Below are 17,355 nucleotides of genomic sequence, written 5' to 3'. Positions count from 1 at the left end.
CCACTTCCTAACCAACATAATGGATATTAATTTACCTAATTGTCTCTTATATTTTTTAGGTACAAAAAAAATCTAAAAATGAGTATAATTGCTCTTAAATTTAACATATTAAAATAGAATCTAATATATTTTCTATCAAATTGAGCATGACTCTTTTTCCACCTCAATTGGATAGAAAATATACTAAATTATCTTTAAATAATGCTCGATGGAAAATATACTAGATTCTATTTAGATAGTATTTGAATTTAAGAGAAAATATATTAAGAGAGAAAAAAGTTGTGCTCAATTTAATGAAAAATATACTCAATTTTAATTTAAATTGCTGAATTTAAAAAGAATTATATATTTTTATACTTTTTTATCTAAAAAATATATACGAAGAGTAATTAGGTAATAATATTTACATAAATAAATTGAAGTAAACAAAATTTTACACAGAGTATAATCAAAAAAAATTTTGATATAGGGATAAAAGTTTTGATTTTTTTTTCCTTCAATTAATTATTTTTTAAAATTTATCAATAAATTTAGTCTTAATTTTTCTTAATGTTATAACCGTTACAGAATTGTATATATTACAATGATATAACAGCTCAGTTATATTAATTACAGTGCGAAAAAAAATAATAATAAAATAAATTTATTTTATAGTGGACGACAGCTGTGAGGATAATAAATTAATATTAAACACCCTTTTATAATAAATCATCGAAAAGAGACGTCATTTCTATTTTTGCCCAAAATATTTTTATTACTTAATTTAGTTATTAATTTCAGTATAGAAATAGAAGTGAGCTGGAATCCAAACTCTGCTTTCCCAATAATTACAGTAGAAGCCACCAATGAAGAGAAGCTCGAATCGTATTCCGTTTATCCCTTTTCTTTCCCACCCTCTCTCTCTCCCCTCTCGCCTCTTTTTATTGACTTGTAACCTCTTTCATCGCTCCTTGGCATTCCATTCCGGTCCTCCTCCTCTTTCTTCGTCTAGGGTTAGGGTTCCTGGTGATTAGATCGTGCCTTGATGGAGCCGCAGCAAGGGCAGGGAGCAAAGACGGCAAAGCGCAAGCCCGTCTTCATCAAGGTGGACCAGCTGAAGCCCGGCACCAGCGGCCACACCCTCATCGTCAAGGTCGTCAGCTCCAACATCGTTCGCCAGAAAGACCGCCCCGCCGCCGCCGGCCAGCTCCGCCCCGCCCGGATCTCCGAATGCTTAATCGGAGACGAGACCGCCTCCATCGTCTTCACCGCCCGCAACGAACAAGGTATGTGTGCCTTTTCGTCTCCTCCTATTGTTCTTTTCGTCGCGCTCTTTGTCTCTATCTAGATCCGACGACCGATCCGAGGCGTGCTGGCGTCGTGCCTTGTGACTGAAGTGGAATGTGTAGATTTAGATCCGATGCCACGCGGAGCGAGTGATTCTGTAGCGCGATCATGACACGCCTTTAATCAAATGCATGCTGTTCTATCAGTTTTATCAGTTTGTTGGGTCTTCAAGCAGGACAGCCCTTATTAGTCAGTTCTATCATTACAGTACATGTTTATTACATGCTTCATCATCTACAAATTCAAACTCAGCGTTAAACAGTCATTTTCAACTCGCATCTACCTTGACTGGAACGCAACATCCAACTTATTATCCTGCACTGTTTATGGTACTTTTGCAATATTCAACAAATTTCTGATGTAATCTGCTTAGTGAACTGTTGTCAATTGGCTACTTTATGACAATTTTTTTAGAAATGGTTTGTTGAGGATGCATATTGCCTACTTTAAAGATGCTTTGATTTGACTTTCTTAATTCTGGCATTCTAAGTTTTACACACAAAAATTGTTTTTTTATGCGTAGACTGCCTTTTCTGACTTGTTTACTTCCATTTTTTTGAATGACAATCATACAACCCAAGTGTCATTTGCTACAGCCTAGTTCTAATAATCAGTTCTAGAACTTCTATACCAATTGGTATTAATTTCCTTGTCAACTTCCTAATTTGGCAGTTGACTTGTTCAAGCCTGGTGCTACTGTCATCTTGCGCAATGCCAAGATCGATATGTTCAAGGGCTGCATGCGGCTTGCTGTGGATAAGTGGGGGCGAACTGAGGTTACTAAACCTGCTGGATTTGAGGTAAACAAGGACAACAACTTATCTTTGGTCGAGTATGAGCTGGTGAACGTCGATGGAGAATGATCGAAGAAGAGAGAATGCTTGCAAACTACTATCATGGGACGTAGTTTGATGAACATGCTTTTTCTGACTTTTACGTTTGGTAGTCATAAACTTATATGATCCATTAGAGCAATAGTCTAAGCTATACAAAGCTCACCAGTCCTTGTGGTGCCTGTGTTTCTTCATGTTCATGTCTGGTACTAAATCCTAACTATTATGAATGGAATCAAAGTTATATATAATGGTTTGAGTTGTTCAGATAATTATCTCTTTGCATGTGATTATCATTTGGATCACTGCTCTGCCATGGTTACTCAAAGCTCGATATTGGAAAATAACTCAGATCAAGAAGTATCTCTGTTTTTGTTATGTTTTCAAAACTGGCCCAATCACAACTATTGGTATGAATATTGGGGTTTTGTGAAATTCAAGTTCAGTCTTTAATGCAACATAAAATGCATTTTGGTTAAAATCTTAGGTAGCAGAATGTGTTGGAGAATAATGCAACTACAAACTCCACATGAAGTCCTGCATCACTAAAAATTCTAGTGGCATGTGATTGCAGCAAGAGTTCACAATACAAAAGTGATATCGCGTTGGCTTCTTTGTTGTTACCGACGTCTTCTTCGGTCATCATCTTCTTCGTCCGAGTCACCACTCTCTCGAAACCGAGGGTTCTTCTCCTGAGGAAGAAATAGATAAAGTAACTATCTCGTGGAGCAAATAATTTGTATTGAATAAAAGGAAGAAAACGCCCGGGGTACAAACCGGTCTCTGCTCCTGATCTGTAGTTTTCCTTGATTCATAACTTGATACTCTTTCGGATGTGGAGCGATCGTCATCTCTATACCGTTTTCGATGATCTGTTCACATCAAACGAACAAATTTTAACTCCATGGTGAGCAGGTCACAATCTCAACGAGCTTTAGTGGATTATTTACGAGAAGTACCTCTACCATGCCTATATGACCCCCCATGTCCATGTTCTCCGCCATGCCTGCCATCTGCAAGTAAATATAAGCATATTGGAATCCTCGAAGCTATTAGAAAAACAAAATCTCGATAAATTGAAGCAAAAAATATGCTCTTCAACATATGCATAGAAGAAACAAGTGACTAGAACTACACTTTTTTCTCACCTGCTATGCCTAAAATATGATGTAATAATATTGAAACAACTTATCTTGCAGCAAATCCTGTTTTTCATGCTCGTACCAAGTATGTAGAGATTGATTTTTATTTTGTTCGTGAGCGTATGACGACTCAACAACTTTTAGTTTCTTATATCTCTACGGAAGATCAAATTGCTGATATATTTACTAAGTCATTATCTAAACAACGTTTCACCAAGTTAACACTCAAACTCAACGTTCAGACACTCCCATTGAGGTTGTCGAGGGTAATGACAATAATGAAAATATTCTCTAATTGATTTCAATCAATTGAGATTTATTATATTTAGCGCACAATCAAGATCGGCATGAATCAAATAGGAAAATTAATATTTCCAAGTCTATTATATTATTATGTTTATAATTATTATGATCGCATGTCTTATTTAATCTTTCCATTATTGTTTTGTACAATTTGTATAAATAAGTCTATTAGCTTTAGTAATAAGATGATCAAAAAGCTTTATATTGTTTCTTTCCTCTACCTATTAATTTCTACATCTAGAGCTACCTATTCTCCTTCATTATATCAACATGCATAGCCTCCAATTTAGGCACCATCTTATTGCAATTTTTTTTTCTTGATTTAAAAATAAAACAAACAAATATGCCTTGCTCCGGATCTATCTATCAATTTGTCAATAATTAGGAAGGTCATTCGAAAGGTGTGACGTCTCTAAAGAACATTCAGCTATAAAATGGACCTATTGCTACCCATCTCAACAAACATAGAAAATGGAGTTTCTGAATTACAAGTATATGATACGGCACCAGAACAAGTCCCCCAAAAAATATAATTTTCATGATATCTAATGAAAGATGTAAAGCATAGACAACACCCAAGATTGCGATACTTACATGGGCCAGCCGGTTGAAAAGCACCTAGAGCATCTGTACCATAATCTACTAATTCTCTCTGTGCTTCTAGCTCTCTCTGGACCATCTTTCCATAGCCACCTCTACGTAATGCTTGTCAAGGAAATATAAATGATGTACAACATACAAAGAACATATTAGATACCAATACGAGAAGCCATAAGCTACCAATTTGGAAACAACCTTATTCCAGTTTCTCTAGCAAGATACAAAAAGCATGTTCATTTAGGTATGAGCAAGAAAAGGTAAAATGATTAAAACATTGCATAAGCCTATCAAATATGATGCTTAAGAAAGTTTGTCGAGCACGCCAAGGTAGAAATCATAACAAAACACTGATATAATTTCATACATTGAAGGTGAACACAAAGTCGATAAAAACTTATTCAGGATCAGCATCTAGTAAAGCAAGGCACTATAACCACATTTCTAAATTGTCGATTCCATGAGTTTCTAGGTTATTTCATACTTCTGAAGTTTTCAATCAAAACATATTTCTTAACAATAAGATATCTAAAACTATGTTTATACATCAAATTGACCCCCAAAAAGTTCTTGATGGCTAATCAGTTTTTTCTAAGCTTTACATCAAGTGATCAAAGAATAAATTGATTTACATCGAGCTTTACTAGTACTCAAACTGTACATCAAGTCATCAAAGAATTAATACTTTGCAGAATATATTTATTACATAATCTATGTCCTACAAGAAAGTTAAATTGACTCGTGACAAATCAGTTTAGTTTCTCTCTTCTCCAATTTGTGAATAAAAAGAATTTTCTAAAACAGCAACAACGGCTGACTTGTCTAGTTGTCAAGGTGATAAGAGAAGTACTAATCCTCAGATAAAACACCAAGTACATCAAAGAATTAAAGATCTCACTTTGTGTCAAGACATGTTTTCAGGATGCAAGAATGAGAAGTTAACTTAGTATACGAAAAAGCCTCTAAAAGCTTCGCCAAAGGAATCCTTATCATGTTAATTCATATCAATTATCAACAAGAAATACAGTTCAAAGGATATCTGGATCATAGTCAGTACGATATTCGTCTCTCACCTGTGAAGATAAACAAAATGACCTATTAGGAATACTCATATGTAATGTTTTAAATTTACAAGATATCTTAAAAGAGAGTAAACAAGACATCACTTGTCCACCACTTCGACCACGACCCCACTGCCTGCCTTCCTCAAACCCCCAATCAAAATCTACACGTATTGGACGATCATCGAGCATTGTCCCACTAATATACTTAACAGCATCTTCAGCATCCTCCCTAGAATAGTACCTAGGAAAAACTTCTGATCTGATTAACTTTACGTTTAAACAAAATAAGAAATTTAGTCCAAAGAAATGTCTGAGAGAGCATATTTGAGCAGTAAAGACCTCAAGAGAAATTAAGATGTCACTAAGAATAATCTTACTCAAGAAGCAAAAATAAGCACATACATAATTTATAGTTCAAACAGATAAAACTCCCAAAGCTCAATTGCACCATTGGTCATAAGGGACACAACAACAGATTCCACTACACTAATATACTTCTTGTTAGCACAAAGGCAATACAAAATTTAATGATCTTATACAAGATACAACATACTGGGTTCTTGTTATTGTGTAAAGAAACAGCTTAGCGACAAAACATGAAACAATCAATTACTTTTCACAAACTTAGCATGGGATTGCCACAGAACCAACTCATTGATCAATGTCTTGCCACTTAAATAAACATGTTGACACCTTCTTAGCAAAGTTTGTATCCATTTAGTAGACGATTGAAGTTCCTAGCATCAAAGAGAACTAGAGAAGCATTTCAAGAGAGAACTTTCTCAAAATGAAAATTAATCTTTTAGATAAGCTCTTGGTAACTGTAAAACTGTCAAAATAGGAACTCAAAGCACCAGTGAATGAAGCAACAAGCTCTGAAAATAAGTTGCATATCAAAGTCTTTATTCGATTAATTTGTGGATATCAATTACCTAATCTAGATAAACACTACCTTTTAAACATTAGAGAAATGGTTAGTCCGTTGATAAATATCAATCCCCTCAAAAGTGAGAATTCAATAGCACCTTGTCCAATAGCAGGAATGTAGAACATCACCTAATAGAATTTACAGCAGACTCTTGATTACTACATACCTGTACAAGGTTTTGTTAGCCAAGCACTAGCAAAAAGATGGGCCTAGGTTGAAGCTTTGGGAATGATTATCTTGTAAGAACAGGGTAATGAATGTCATAGAATGAGGATCTGTTGTAAGAACAGGGTAATGAATGTCATAGAATGAGGGTATGTTGTAAGAACAGGGTAATGAATGTCATAGAATGAGGGTCTGTGTGAGGGTGACTAATGTTTCCCAAGATGCAACAAATCAAGATTCTCATTGCAAACATACAAGGAAATACAGTAAACCACATGAGAAAGAAAAATTGCTCATGTACAAGCAACAAGAAGATTTTTGGCAGGAATTTGTGAGAGATGCAGATACATGAATGTATCTCTGAAGTGTACATGGTTCTTAAGGATTTCCATGAGCAAGTGAATCTCCAATGCACAACAATGTCTCGTGCAAACAAGCAAGTTCAGAAAGAGATTTCTAATTTCTTCATTTTCCATGTTCTTGTGCTAGGTTCAGTAATTTTTCTTTCTTTCTAGCTAGACACAACTTGTATTTATATTGTTTGGTACCTAGATGCCTTATATTTCATATGGTTTCTTGGAGAATGATGATATTTTTTGAAACATTATTAGAATGAGTCTCCCACGTTGTTAAACCTGAGTGCTAGCGCCTCCCCAATATGGGAGTTCAATGCTTGGTATGTATTAGGACCTTTGGTAACACTATGGCAGAACTTCCTCTCTATTCAACATTATGTTTATAAAAGGGATGATAACAAAGGTCCAAGTTCCTAGTTCCATCATTTCAGAGGACTTCTGCTGTTTATAATGAAGAATAGTTTCAGATTCCTCTGAATTGTGGTAATGAAACAAGCCTGGAATAAATGCAGATGATCTAACACTTCCAAGTAACATACTGACATACAGAAAAAAATGGAAATACTGATTCATAGCACCTTTACTATCTCATTAACTAGCTATCAGCCCGTCATATACAGAGTTGGCAGCAAACAGTGCTTTTGAACGTATTGCATATTGGCTATTCCTGTTTTAGTTTTCACTAATCTAGAGATGATTAGAAAAACAAACATCCTTTAATTGATTTGTCTATCCAACTGATACTAGACACAGTTACACAAACAACTATGCCCATTGAGCATCTGCATTCTGTTTCTGATTTTTATTTTATTTTTTTCCAATCTGATATCTCTGGATGATGACCTAGCTATTTCATAGAGTATTTCCGACAACATCCAGACAATTGGAAATTTGTGAAACGTTAAGTATTTGACAGATTGGTTCACCATTCATAACTCTTAGTAGCCTACCCATCTTCTAATTACTCGGTAAAATGAACAGAGAAAGCGGATTGCTTAAAAATGCTACTCTTAGTGAAACCACCCAGCTTGAAAGCCTGAAATTGGCATTTTGGTGTAATATCTATGTAAGGTAACGCTAGCCTAATGCCAAGTAAAGGGAAAGGCGTCTTACAATACAAAGGAGAAGCCGCAAGGGGTCTTTGTGTTCTTGTCCAGCCCCATGATGATCTTCTTTATCTCGCCCGCGCGGGAGAAGAGCTCGTAAACCTGTTCCTCAGTGGAGTAAAATGACATGTTGCCGACGTAGACCGTCGTCGACGCCTGAAGCGCCCGCTCGTACTCCTCCTGGTTGCCGTGGAACCTTCTGTCCCTGTAGGCCGACAGCTTAGCGAGATCCTGTAGACGGCCAAAACAACGGCACAAATCAAACAATCCATCTCAAAACGGAAAGGAGACGCAATAATGATACAAATCGTAGGGAAATTGGACGACCTTGAACAAAGAAGCCATCTATCTTAGTTGGTGTTAGTGATCCGCCGAAGTGATCCGCCGAAGTTAGATAGGGGAAGGTAGGGTTTTGTAGGTTAAACAACGTGCGGGTCGGCCAGGAAGAAAAAATAAAAATATCATTTTGGTCCTGTAATTTATGTAAAATTTTCAGCTTTGAAGTTTTCCAAATTATTAAATGGTTAGTTTTAAAATTATAAATTACTTATTCACGTTACATTTTATCCATAATACTATAAAAAAAATTAGTTTAACCTATTTCCATTTGAAAATCAGTCAAATCAATTTTTATCAATATCAAAATATTAAATAAATAAATCAATTGATTGATAATAATTATCAATTGACTAATTTAATTTTTATCAAAATTAACTTTAAGTAAAATTAGTTGATAGATTAAATGAGATCTTAGATTGATGTTAAATTAGTTCAAGAAAATCATCTTAATTCAGTGTTAAAGGAGCATCAAATCAAATCACTGATTTGCCGAACTGACAATCAAAGAGAAAGAGATAAGGGAAGGTTGGGCTTTTTAGGTTAAATGGAGGGCGGGTTGAAGGAACAAAGAATCAAAATATCATTTTGTTCCTGTAATTTATATAGAATTTTCAACTTTTTACGTGGTTAAGTTTTCCAAATTACTAAATGGTTAGTTTAAAAATTATCAAATCATATACTCACTTTCCATTTTATCCCTAATCTGTCGACTATAAAAAAAAACTTAGTTAAATTGATTTCTATTAGAAAAACAATCTATTAATTTTTAAAATCAGTCAAATCAATTTCTATCTATATCAAAATTTTAAATCAATCAGTCGATTGATTGAAAATGAAAATCTACTGATTTATTTTTTTTATTAAAATTGATTGATAAATTAAATAATCTTAGATTGACATGAATTTCGATCAAAGAAGTCATCTTAGTTCGACATTAAAGGAGCATCAAATCAAATCAGTAATCCGCCGAAGTGACAATCGAAGAGAGAGAGATAGGGGAAGATAGGGCTTTTTAGGTTAAATAGAGAGCGGGTCGATGAGGAAGAGAGAATCAAAATATCATTTTGCTCCTATAATTTATATTTAAAATTAAAAAATGATTAATTTTAAAATTATCAAATCACATACTCATTTTTTATTTTATCTCCAATCTGTCGACCACACAAACAAACTTAGTTAAATTGATTTCTATTAGAAAATCAATCTACTGATTTTTAAAACCAATCGAATTGATTTTTATCTATACCAAAATTTTAAACAAATTAGTCGATTGATTGATAATGAAGATCAGTTGACCGAATGATCTTAGATTGATATAAAATTAACTCCTATGTATTTAATATTTGTCTACTTCTTCTAATTATATTCATACTTTTAAATATCAATTTGACTAAATATATCAAAAACAATGATTTTTAAACTAATTAAAATTTTCAAATATATTCATGTTCAAAAAATTATTACTCTCAATATATTGAGCCAAATTGATGTTTGAGGATATGAATATATCCAAGAGAACTGATCAAACACATAAAAATTAGTTTCGTGTCAATCTAACGTTCTTTGATCTATCAACCGATTATATCTAAAATTGACTTTCATATAAAAATAAATTAATCGACCGATTTTCTTCATCGGTCGACTGATTTGTTTTAAACTTCAGCACAAAGAAAAATTGATTTGACTAGTATTAAAAATTAATTGACTAATTTTTAAATAAATATTTATCCGATTGATTTTTTTTATTAGTACTGATAAAAATAAAATGAAAAGTGTGAACATAAATTGATAAATTTAAACTAACTTATATAATATATAATTTAGTAATTTTAAAAACTTATGTGCAAAAAGTTGACTCCGTGATTTTATGGCAATTTACTGAAACACACATGCATTTCATAAATTCAAATCATTTAGTTTGTCTTGAAGTCAGATGGCAATGAAAAAAACCTTTTGGAAAATAAATATATAATTTAGTGATTTAAAATAGTAAAATACATGATTAGTTCAATAAAATTCTTATAAGTTTATCCTTAAAAAATAATCAGTACATTACTTGTGTATTTCATTGTATTTTAATGTTTATTTACAAACAATTAAATTGAGTAGGATTATTTATTGTTAAACACCTTTATAATTCTAATAATCTATTTAAGTTGCATTTTAAAAGCAACTTAATAATGTTATAATTGTCAAAGATTTAAAGACAAAAGTGATATTATAATTATTATACTCTCTAACAATTCAGATTTGTTTTTTTATCATGTAGTTTTGCACAAATAACTTGATGCTTTTTACATTCATTAAAAATAATTAAAACGAGAATAAATTTATAGACAGTGCCCCGGCTCTAAAAAATAGGATTCACTCGAGATCAGTGGCATCCACCATTCTAATGAGAGAGTTGGGGGGCAAGCAGAATGAAATTACTCCAAGAACTGGTGCTTACTTTAATTCATTCTACCTAGAGCAGTTAGTTGCCTATCCTTCTTGTTATGTATCAGTAAATACTCAACTCAATCGAATCTAAATCTAAAGGAAATTGTGATTAGTCTAAGTGCCCATTAAAAAAATATATAGAAAATACTAAAAATTTTAAGTTTGATGGTAGATTAAGCGAATCAACTCACTCGACTTTTAAATTTTTCATTTAATTTTTTTTTCTCGAACCGCTTGCCAACTTGAGGCCGGCACGGACTAATCCATCTAGACCAGTTATCCGTACATACTGACCCGTTTAAACCCGCTCTTAATCTACTTAGATATTTTGTTGTAATTTATCATCAAATATTTGGTTGAAGCTGGGGCAAAAGACCCACACGACACTAGCATGCTTAACTTTGAACAACCTTTTGTTGTTCATTTGGCCCTTATCAAAGCCTTTTAGAATATAAGAGCCAAAATTCATTCATTAATCCAAGTCAATAACTACATGCTCTTAAATGTATTTCAAATTTATAAATCAATAAGAAAAGCGGTCTACGGGATGATTCATCCTAGATATTTTTATAGTTCATCCTTAAATTATATAAAAAAAATAAATTATAGAATTAGTGAATTAATGAGTGATGGAAAGATTTTTTCTTTCCTAAAAATATATTCATCAAAAATTAATCTCTTATCTTATTATTAATAAATTTATCCTTATCAGATCCATCCGTTGGGGAAAAAAAATTGTCAAGATTAATAATATTAATAATCACAACTTATCCACTGGAATATCAATTGCATGGGCGGCAGGGCAACACTCAACGGCGTTTCGCTGTCTACTGCCCTGAATTATTGCAGAGCCCTCGCTGTTCATTCTAAATCAAACAAGTTTTTAGCAACGTAATAGCAGCCTACACTACAAAAAAATACAACTTTGGGGACAAAAGTTTGGAACGAAAAAATTTCGTCCCAAAATTGGGACAAATTTAGGGTCGAAAATAAATTTTGACCCAAATAACCAACAAAACTTGCAACAAAAAAATTTCGTTTCAAGTTTGCAACATAAAAAAAATTCGTTGCTAAATTCGTCCCCAAATCTGGCACGAAATAAGAATTTGTCCCAAATTTAGGGACAAATACTGGATTCATCCCAAATTTGGGAACGAATGGAAGATTCATCCCAAATTCTGGGACGAATCTAGGATTCGTCCCAAACTTTGGAACGAATCCAGGATTCGTCCCAAAAATAAAAATATTTTTAAATAAATAAAATAAAACAGGTAAGGCTTAAATATGGACCTAGAGACTTCGGAATTTGATGAAACAAGTTTCTATGCATTCGTATCGTTGAGCTGATCGTAAATACGTCATCATCCATAATTTTTAATTATTATTTTCAGTGATTTGAATTTTTAACACCAAATTAGGTCAAATTGGGATTAAAAAATTCCAAATATATATATATTTGGTAAAAAATATTGTTATTGATAGATTTACGATCAGGACAATGAGACGAGCACATAGAAACTTGTTTCATCAAATTCTGATGTCTCTAGGTCCGTATTTAAGCCGTCCAAGTTTGTTTTTTTTAAAAAAAATTAATTAAATTTTGGGGACGAATCCAGAGATTCGTCCCAAACTTTGGGACGAATTCTAGGATTCGTCCCAAAATTTGGGACGAATCCAAAATTCGTCCCAAACCTATAAATATTTTTAAATAAATAAAATGAAACACGTAAGGCTTAAATATGGACCTAGAGACCTCAGAATTTGATGAAACAAGTTTCTATGCATTTATATCGTTGAGCTGATCGTAAATACGTCATCATCCATAATTTTTAATTATTATTTTCAGTGATTTGAATTTTTAACACCAAATTAGGTCAAATTGGGATTAAAAAATTCCAAATATATATATATTTGGTAAAAAATATTTTTATTGATAGATTACGATCAGGACAATGAGACGAGCACATAGAAACTTGTTTCATCAAATTCCGATGTCTCTAGGTCCGTATTTAAGCCGTCCAAGTTTATTTTTTTAAAAAAAATTAATTAAATTTTTGGGACAAATCCAGAATTCGTCCCAAACCTATAAATATTTTTAAATAAATAAAATGAAACACGTAAGGCTTAAATATGGACCTAGAGACCTCGAAATTTGATGAAACAAGTTTCTATGCATCCGTATCGTTGAGCTGATCGTAAATACGTCATCATCCATAATTTTTAATTAATATTTTCAGTGATTTAAATTTTTAACACCAAATTAGGTCAAATTGAGATTAAAATATTCCAAAAATATATATATTTGGTAAAAAATATTTATATTGATAGATTTATGATCAGGACAACGATACGAGCGCATAGAAACTTGTTTCATCAAATTATGATATCTCTATGTAGATATTTTTTAAAACATCTATAGATTGATATTAACTAAAAATGTGTTGTGTACTGAACAGTTGTAAATTAGTATCCGAAAGCTTAAATATGGACCTAGAGACCTCGGAATTTGATGAAACAAGTTTCTATGCATCCGTATCGTTGAGCTGATCGTAAATACGTCATCATCCATAATTTTTAATTATTATTTTCAGTGATTTGATTTTTTAACACCAAATTAGGTCAAATTGGGATTAAAAAATTCCAAATATATATATATTTGGTAAAAAATATTTTTATTGATAGATTTATGATCAGGACAATGAGACGAGCACATAGAAACTTGTTTCATCAAATTTCGATGTCTCTAGGTCCATATTTAAGCCTTACATGTTTCATTTTATTTATTTAAAAATATTTTTAGGTTTGGGACGAATTCTGGATTCGTCCCAAATTTTGGGACGAATCCAGAGATTCGTCGCAAACTTTGGGACGAATTCCTGGATTCGTCCCAAAATTTGGGACGAATCCAGAATTCGTCCCAAACCTAAAAATATTTTTAAATAAATAAAATGAAACACGTAAGGCTTAAATATGGACCTAGAGACCTTAGAATTTGATGAAACAAGTTTCTATACATCCGTATCGTTAAGCTGATCATAAATACGTCATCATCCATAATTTTTAATTATTATTTTCAGTGATTTGAATTTTTAACACGAAATTAGGTCAAATTGGGATTAAAAAATTCCATATATATATATATTTGGTAAAAAATATTTTTATTGATAGATTTACGATCAAGACAATGAGACGAGCACATAGAAACTTGTTTCATCAAATTCCGATGTCTCTAGGTCCGTATTTAAGCCGTCCAAGTTTGTTTTTTTTTTTAATTAATTAAATTTTTGGGACGAATCTCTGGATTCGTCCCAAATTTTGGGTAATCTGATCATTCTCATTTTGATAAATTTAATTGATTTTTTATATTTTTTTTATCATGTTTTTTTTTTCCTCTTAGGTAGGAATATAAATGAACTAAGTCGCTCATGAACTATTCGAAACTTGATTCGATAAAAGTTCATTTAAATTCGTTTAATGAGACTTGTTTAAAATAAACAATACCAAACTCAAGCTTCATAATATTTAGCTCATTAACTCGTAAAGATATTCGTTAAGCTCATAAATCAACTTTTAAATAAAAAAATAATAATTTTGATATGAAATTTATATATTTTACACCATACTTATAAAATATATAAATAAATATATTAAATTTATTTATTAGAATAAAATTATAAATTTTAATCAAAATATTATAATTTTCTCTAAATATATAATTTAATTTTTAATAAATATTTAAATTTATAATTTATAATTATTAAATTTGTTTAGGCTCGATAAAAGCTCGAATAAGTTCGTGAGCCGTGAATATATTTGTTAGATAAAGTTCGAGCCCAGCTCGATTATAAACGAGTCAAACTCAAACATTCAAGAGTTCGACTCGACTCGGCTCGACTCGACTCGACTCAACTCAACTCAATTGCACCCTACTCCTATGCATGCAATATGTCTCATCTTTCCTCTCATCTTTTTTTTTTTTTTTCTCTTTATAGTTCTCTTTCTATGCATGCATTCATGATAACATGTATTTAAAAAGTCTCCTAGGAAGTCGATTCTTCTAAAGACATTTTAACACTCCTGAGAAGTCAAAATAAGCAATGAATAGTATCGTTTAACTTCTTGCAACCCCATAAAATAATCCACAGGAATTGAAATAGCTAGGTACAATCATCAGTGAGTTTCGATCAAAACTCACTGATGGACCTAGAGAGCTCCGATTGCACCTATTTCAGTTTCTATCGATTTCTCGGATTGCAAAGAGTTCAAATATGCTATTCATTATTTATTTCAGTTTCTCAGAAGTGTTAAAATATAATAAGAAAGAATCATCAAAATTCTCCACGTTGGGCCTGATATAGAATCATATCAGAGATATGGAATGATATCAGGCTCATCATGGAGAATTTTGACAATTATTTCTTATTATATTTTAACACCCTCAAGAATGTAAAATAAATAATGGATAGTGTTGGTGCAATTTGCACTAATGATCTAACTCATATTTTTATGAATGACAAGGAGTCTAAAGTTAGAGTATTTTGTTGTCTAACCTTTCTACCAAGTGTGCAGGAGTTGACTGGTTCGAAGGACTTAACACCAGGTTGAAATCTAGCTTAGTCTGAGAGACCCGATAGCTGGTGGGAAGTCTAGATAGATCCGCGAGGCTCGATATTTGGCGGGAAGTCTGGTTGGGTTCGCTGGACCTGATAACCGACTGAAGTCTAGTTGGGTCTGCGGACCTGACAACTAGCATGAAGACTTGTTGGGTCAAAGGCAAGTCAAGTGACTGCAAATGATAAGTGAAGATAAGCAACTGGAGGAGAGATCCAGTGAGAACACGCTCCCCGTTGAGGGAACTGTAAGCGTCAATCTAGCTTAGATCCATTTGGGAAACCTAAGCTGAGACATTAACTAGATCCTGGTCTCGGGGAGACAAGATCTAATTACTACTCATATTTTATTATGTTGTGCTAACTTTATTTTACAAGGTAAATATTTTTTCTATTGTCTGGACTAACCTTTTTATGCAGGGAAGAAGCTGCTGAAGAAAAGGAATCCGGGAGACCAGGCTCGCTTGTGCAGGGCTAAGGGTGCCTAGGTGGTCCGGGCACTCAGACTCGATCCAGGTGCACGAATTAGAAAAATGATCCATAAGCTGATGTGGAGTGTATCGATTGGTCAAGCCACGTGGTCCAAGCGCCCAGAGGGGTTCCAGGCGCCCGGAATAGACCTATTTAAAGGCCTTTGACCAAGAGCTTGAAACACAACAACTGCTATGACTTTCTCTTCTGCTTGGTGCTTCGAAAAGGCTCCTGCGACGCTAAAAAGCTCCTCTGACAACCGACGATCAAGATTCTTTTCTTTTGTTGTTGATAACACCGTCTTATAGTTCTTGTACTTGAAATCTATAATCTTTTCGAACTATTAGTGAATTGTCCAACAAAAGTACTCGACGAGTGCGGACCTTGGAGTAGGAGTCGTCAAAGGCTCTGAACCAAGTAAAAACAACTGGTGTTAGCATTGTTTTCTTGCTTTTATTTTTCGCTGCGTAACTTAGTTTTTAAATCGAATTTTCGACGATCGCTATCCCCCATCCACCTCTAGCGAATTTCCGATCCAACAGATAGCATATTTGAACTTCTTTTAACCCCAGAAATTCATAAGAATTAGAATGGGTGCAATCGAAGCTCTCTATATCCATTAGTGAGTTTAGACTAAAACTGACATAGAAAGCTCCGATTGCACCCAATTCCTGTAGATTTTTGGGGTTCCAAAGAGTTCAAATATGTTATCCATTATTTATTTTGACTTCCCAGGGGTATTAAAATGTAATAAGAAAGAATCACCAAAAATCTCCATGTTGGCATGATATGTATCATATCAGGCCCAACGAGAGTCTGATATACAATCACATCAGGTTCAATGTGAAAAATTTTGATGATTCTTCCTTATTACATTTTAATACATCTGCGAAGCTAAAATAAATATTTCAACCAAAATCTACTGATAGACCTAGAGAGTTCCGATTGTACTCATTTTAGTTCCTGTGGATTTCTGATATTGTAAGGAGTTCAAATATGCTATCAATTATTTATTTCGACTTCTTGGGAGTGTTAAAATGTAATAAGGAAGAATCACCAAAAAAATCTCCAAGTTGGACCTGATATGGCATATCAGGCACAACGTGGACCTGATATCATATTTGAGCTCCTGATATATTCCATATCAGGTCCACGTTAGGTTTGATATGATTCCATATCAAGCCCAACATGAAGAATTTTGACGATTCTTTCTTATTACATTTTAACACCTCTGAGAAACCAAAATAAACAATGAATACTATATTTAAACTTTTTGCAACATCAAAAATCTACAAGAATTGAAATAGGTGTAATCAAAACTATCTATGTCCATCAGTGAATTTTGGTTGAAATCTATTGATAGACCTAGAGAGATCCAATTGCACTCATTTCAGTTCTTGTGGATTTCTAGGGTTGTAAGGAGTTAAACGGTGCTATTCACACTACAAGAAAAAAGCTAATAGACAACGCTTTTAAAGCGTTGTCTTTGTGCCTGAGAAAGCGTTGTTAAAGGCACTGTTGTTAAAAGTCTGCTCAACGACAACGTTTTTAAAGCGTTGTCGTTTGTAACAAAGACAACGCTTTAAAAGCGTAGTCATATTTTGCAAAGACAACACTATTACAACGCTTTAAAAGCGTTGTTATTTTTTTACAAAGACAACACTTTTTACAACGCT

General features: G+C 33.1%; 2 protein-coding genes across 2 annotated transcripts; one reads left to right on the top strand and one right to left on the bottom strand.

Moving 5' to 3' along the window:
* Positions 1–842: 842 nt before the first annotated feature.
* LOC122016395 (uncharacterized protein At4g28440-like) lies at positions 843–2,426 on the top strand. The gene is made up of 2 exons (XM_042573675.1): positions 843–1,265; positions 1,999–2,426. Exons 1-2 carry the CDS (start codon positions 1,025–1,027, stop codon positions 2,187–2,189), a joined length of 432 nt encoding a protein of 143 aa, XP_042429609.1. The 5' UTR covers positions 843–1,024; the 3' UTR covers positions 2,190–2,426.
* A 140-nt stretch (positions 2,427–2,566) lies between these two features.
* LOC122016393 (nuclear cap-binding protein subunit 2-like) lies at positions 2,567–8,287 on the bottom strand. The gene is made up of 8 exons (XM_042573673.1): positions 8,148–8,287; positions 7,828–8,051; positions 5,368–5,506; positions 5,241–5,274; positions 4,199–4,303; positions 3,119–3,172; positions 2,937–3,031; positions 2,567–2,851 (listed from the first exon to the last, which is right to left on the bottom strand). The coding sequence occupies exons 1-8, from the start codon at positions 8,163–8,165 to the stop codon at positions 2,780–2,782; spliced, it is 741 nt and encodes a 246-aa protein (XP_042429607.1). The 5' UTR covers positions 8,166–8,287; the 3' UTR covers positions 2,567–2,779.
* Between the last annotated feature and the right edge of the window lie 9,068 nt (positions 8,288–17,355).

Source organism: Zingiber officinale, chromosome 8B (assembly GCF_018446385.1).
Source record: "Zingiber officinale cultivar Zhangliang chromosome 8B, Zo_v1.1, whole genome shotgun sequence".
NCBI classification, from domain to species: Eukaryota; Viridiplantae; Streptophyta; class Magnoliopsida; order Zingiberales; family Zingiberaceae; genus Zingiber; species Zingiber officinale.
Note: the sequence above shows the minus strand (reverse complement) of the source record. Positions and strands in the feature narration are given on the sequence as shown.

Bases quoted from the DNA above. Each gene is read 5' to 3' on its own strand.
- LOC122016395 (XM_042573675.1), top strand. From the start codon at position 1,025: ATGGAGCCGCAGCAAGGGCAGGGAGCAAAGACGGCAAAGCGCAAGCCC. The intron at 1,266-1,998 runs GTATGTGTGCCT...CTAATTTGGCAG, and splicing joins CACCGCCCGCAACGAACAAG to TTGACTTGTTCAAGCCTGGT.
- LOC122016393 (XM_042573673.1), bottom strand. The intron at 5,275-5,367 runs GTGATGTCTTGT...TTATCTTCACAG, and splicing joins GTGGTCGAAGTGGTGGACAA to GTGAGAGACGAATATCGTAC. The intron at 2,852-2,936 runs GTTTGTACCCCG...TTTCTTCCTCAG, and splicing joins CAGATCAGGAGCAGAGACCG to GAGAAGAACCCTCGGTTTCG.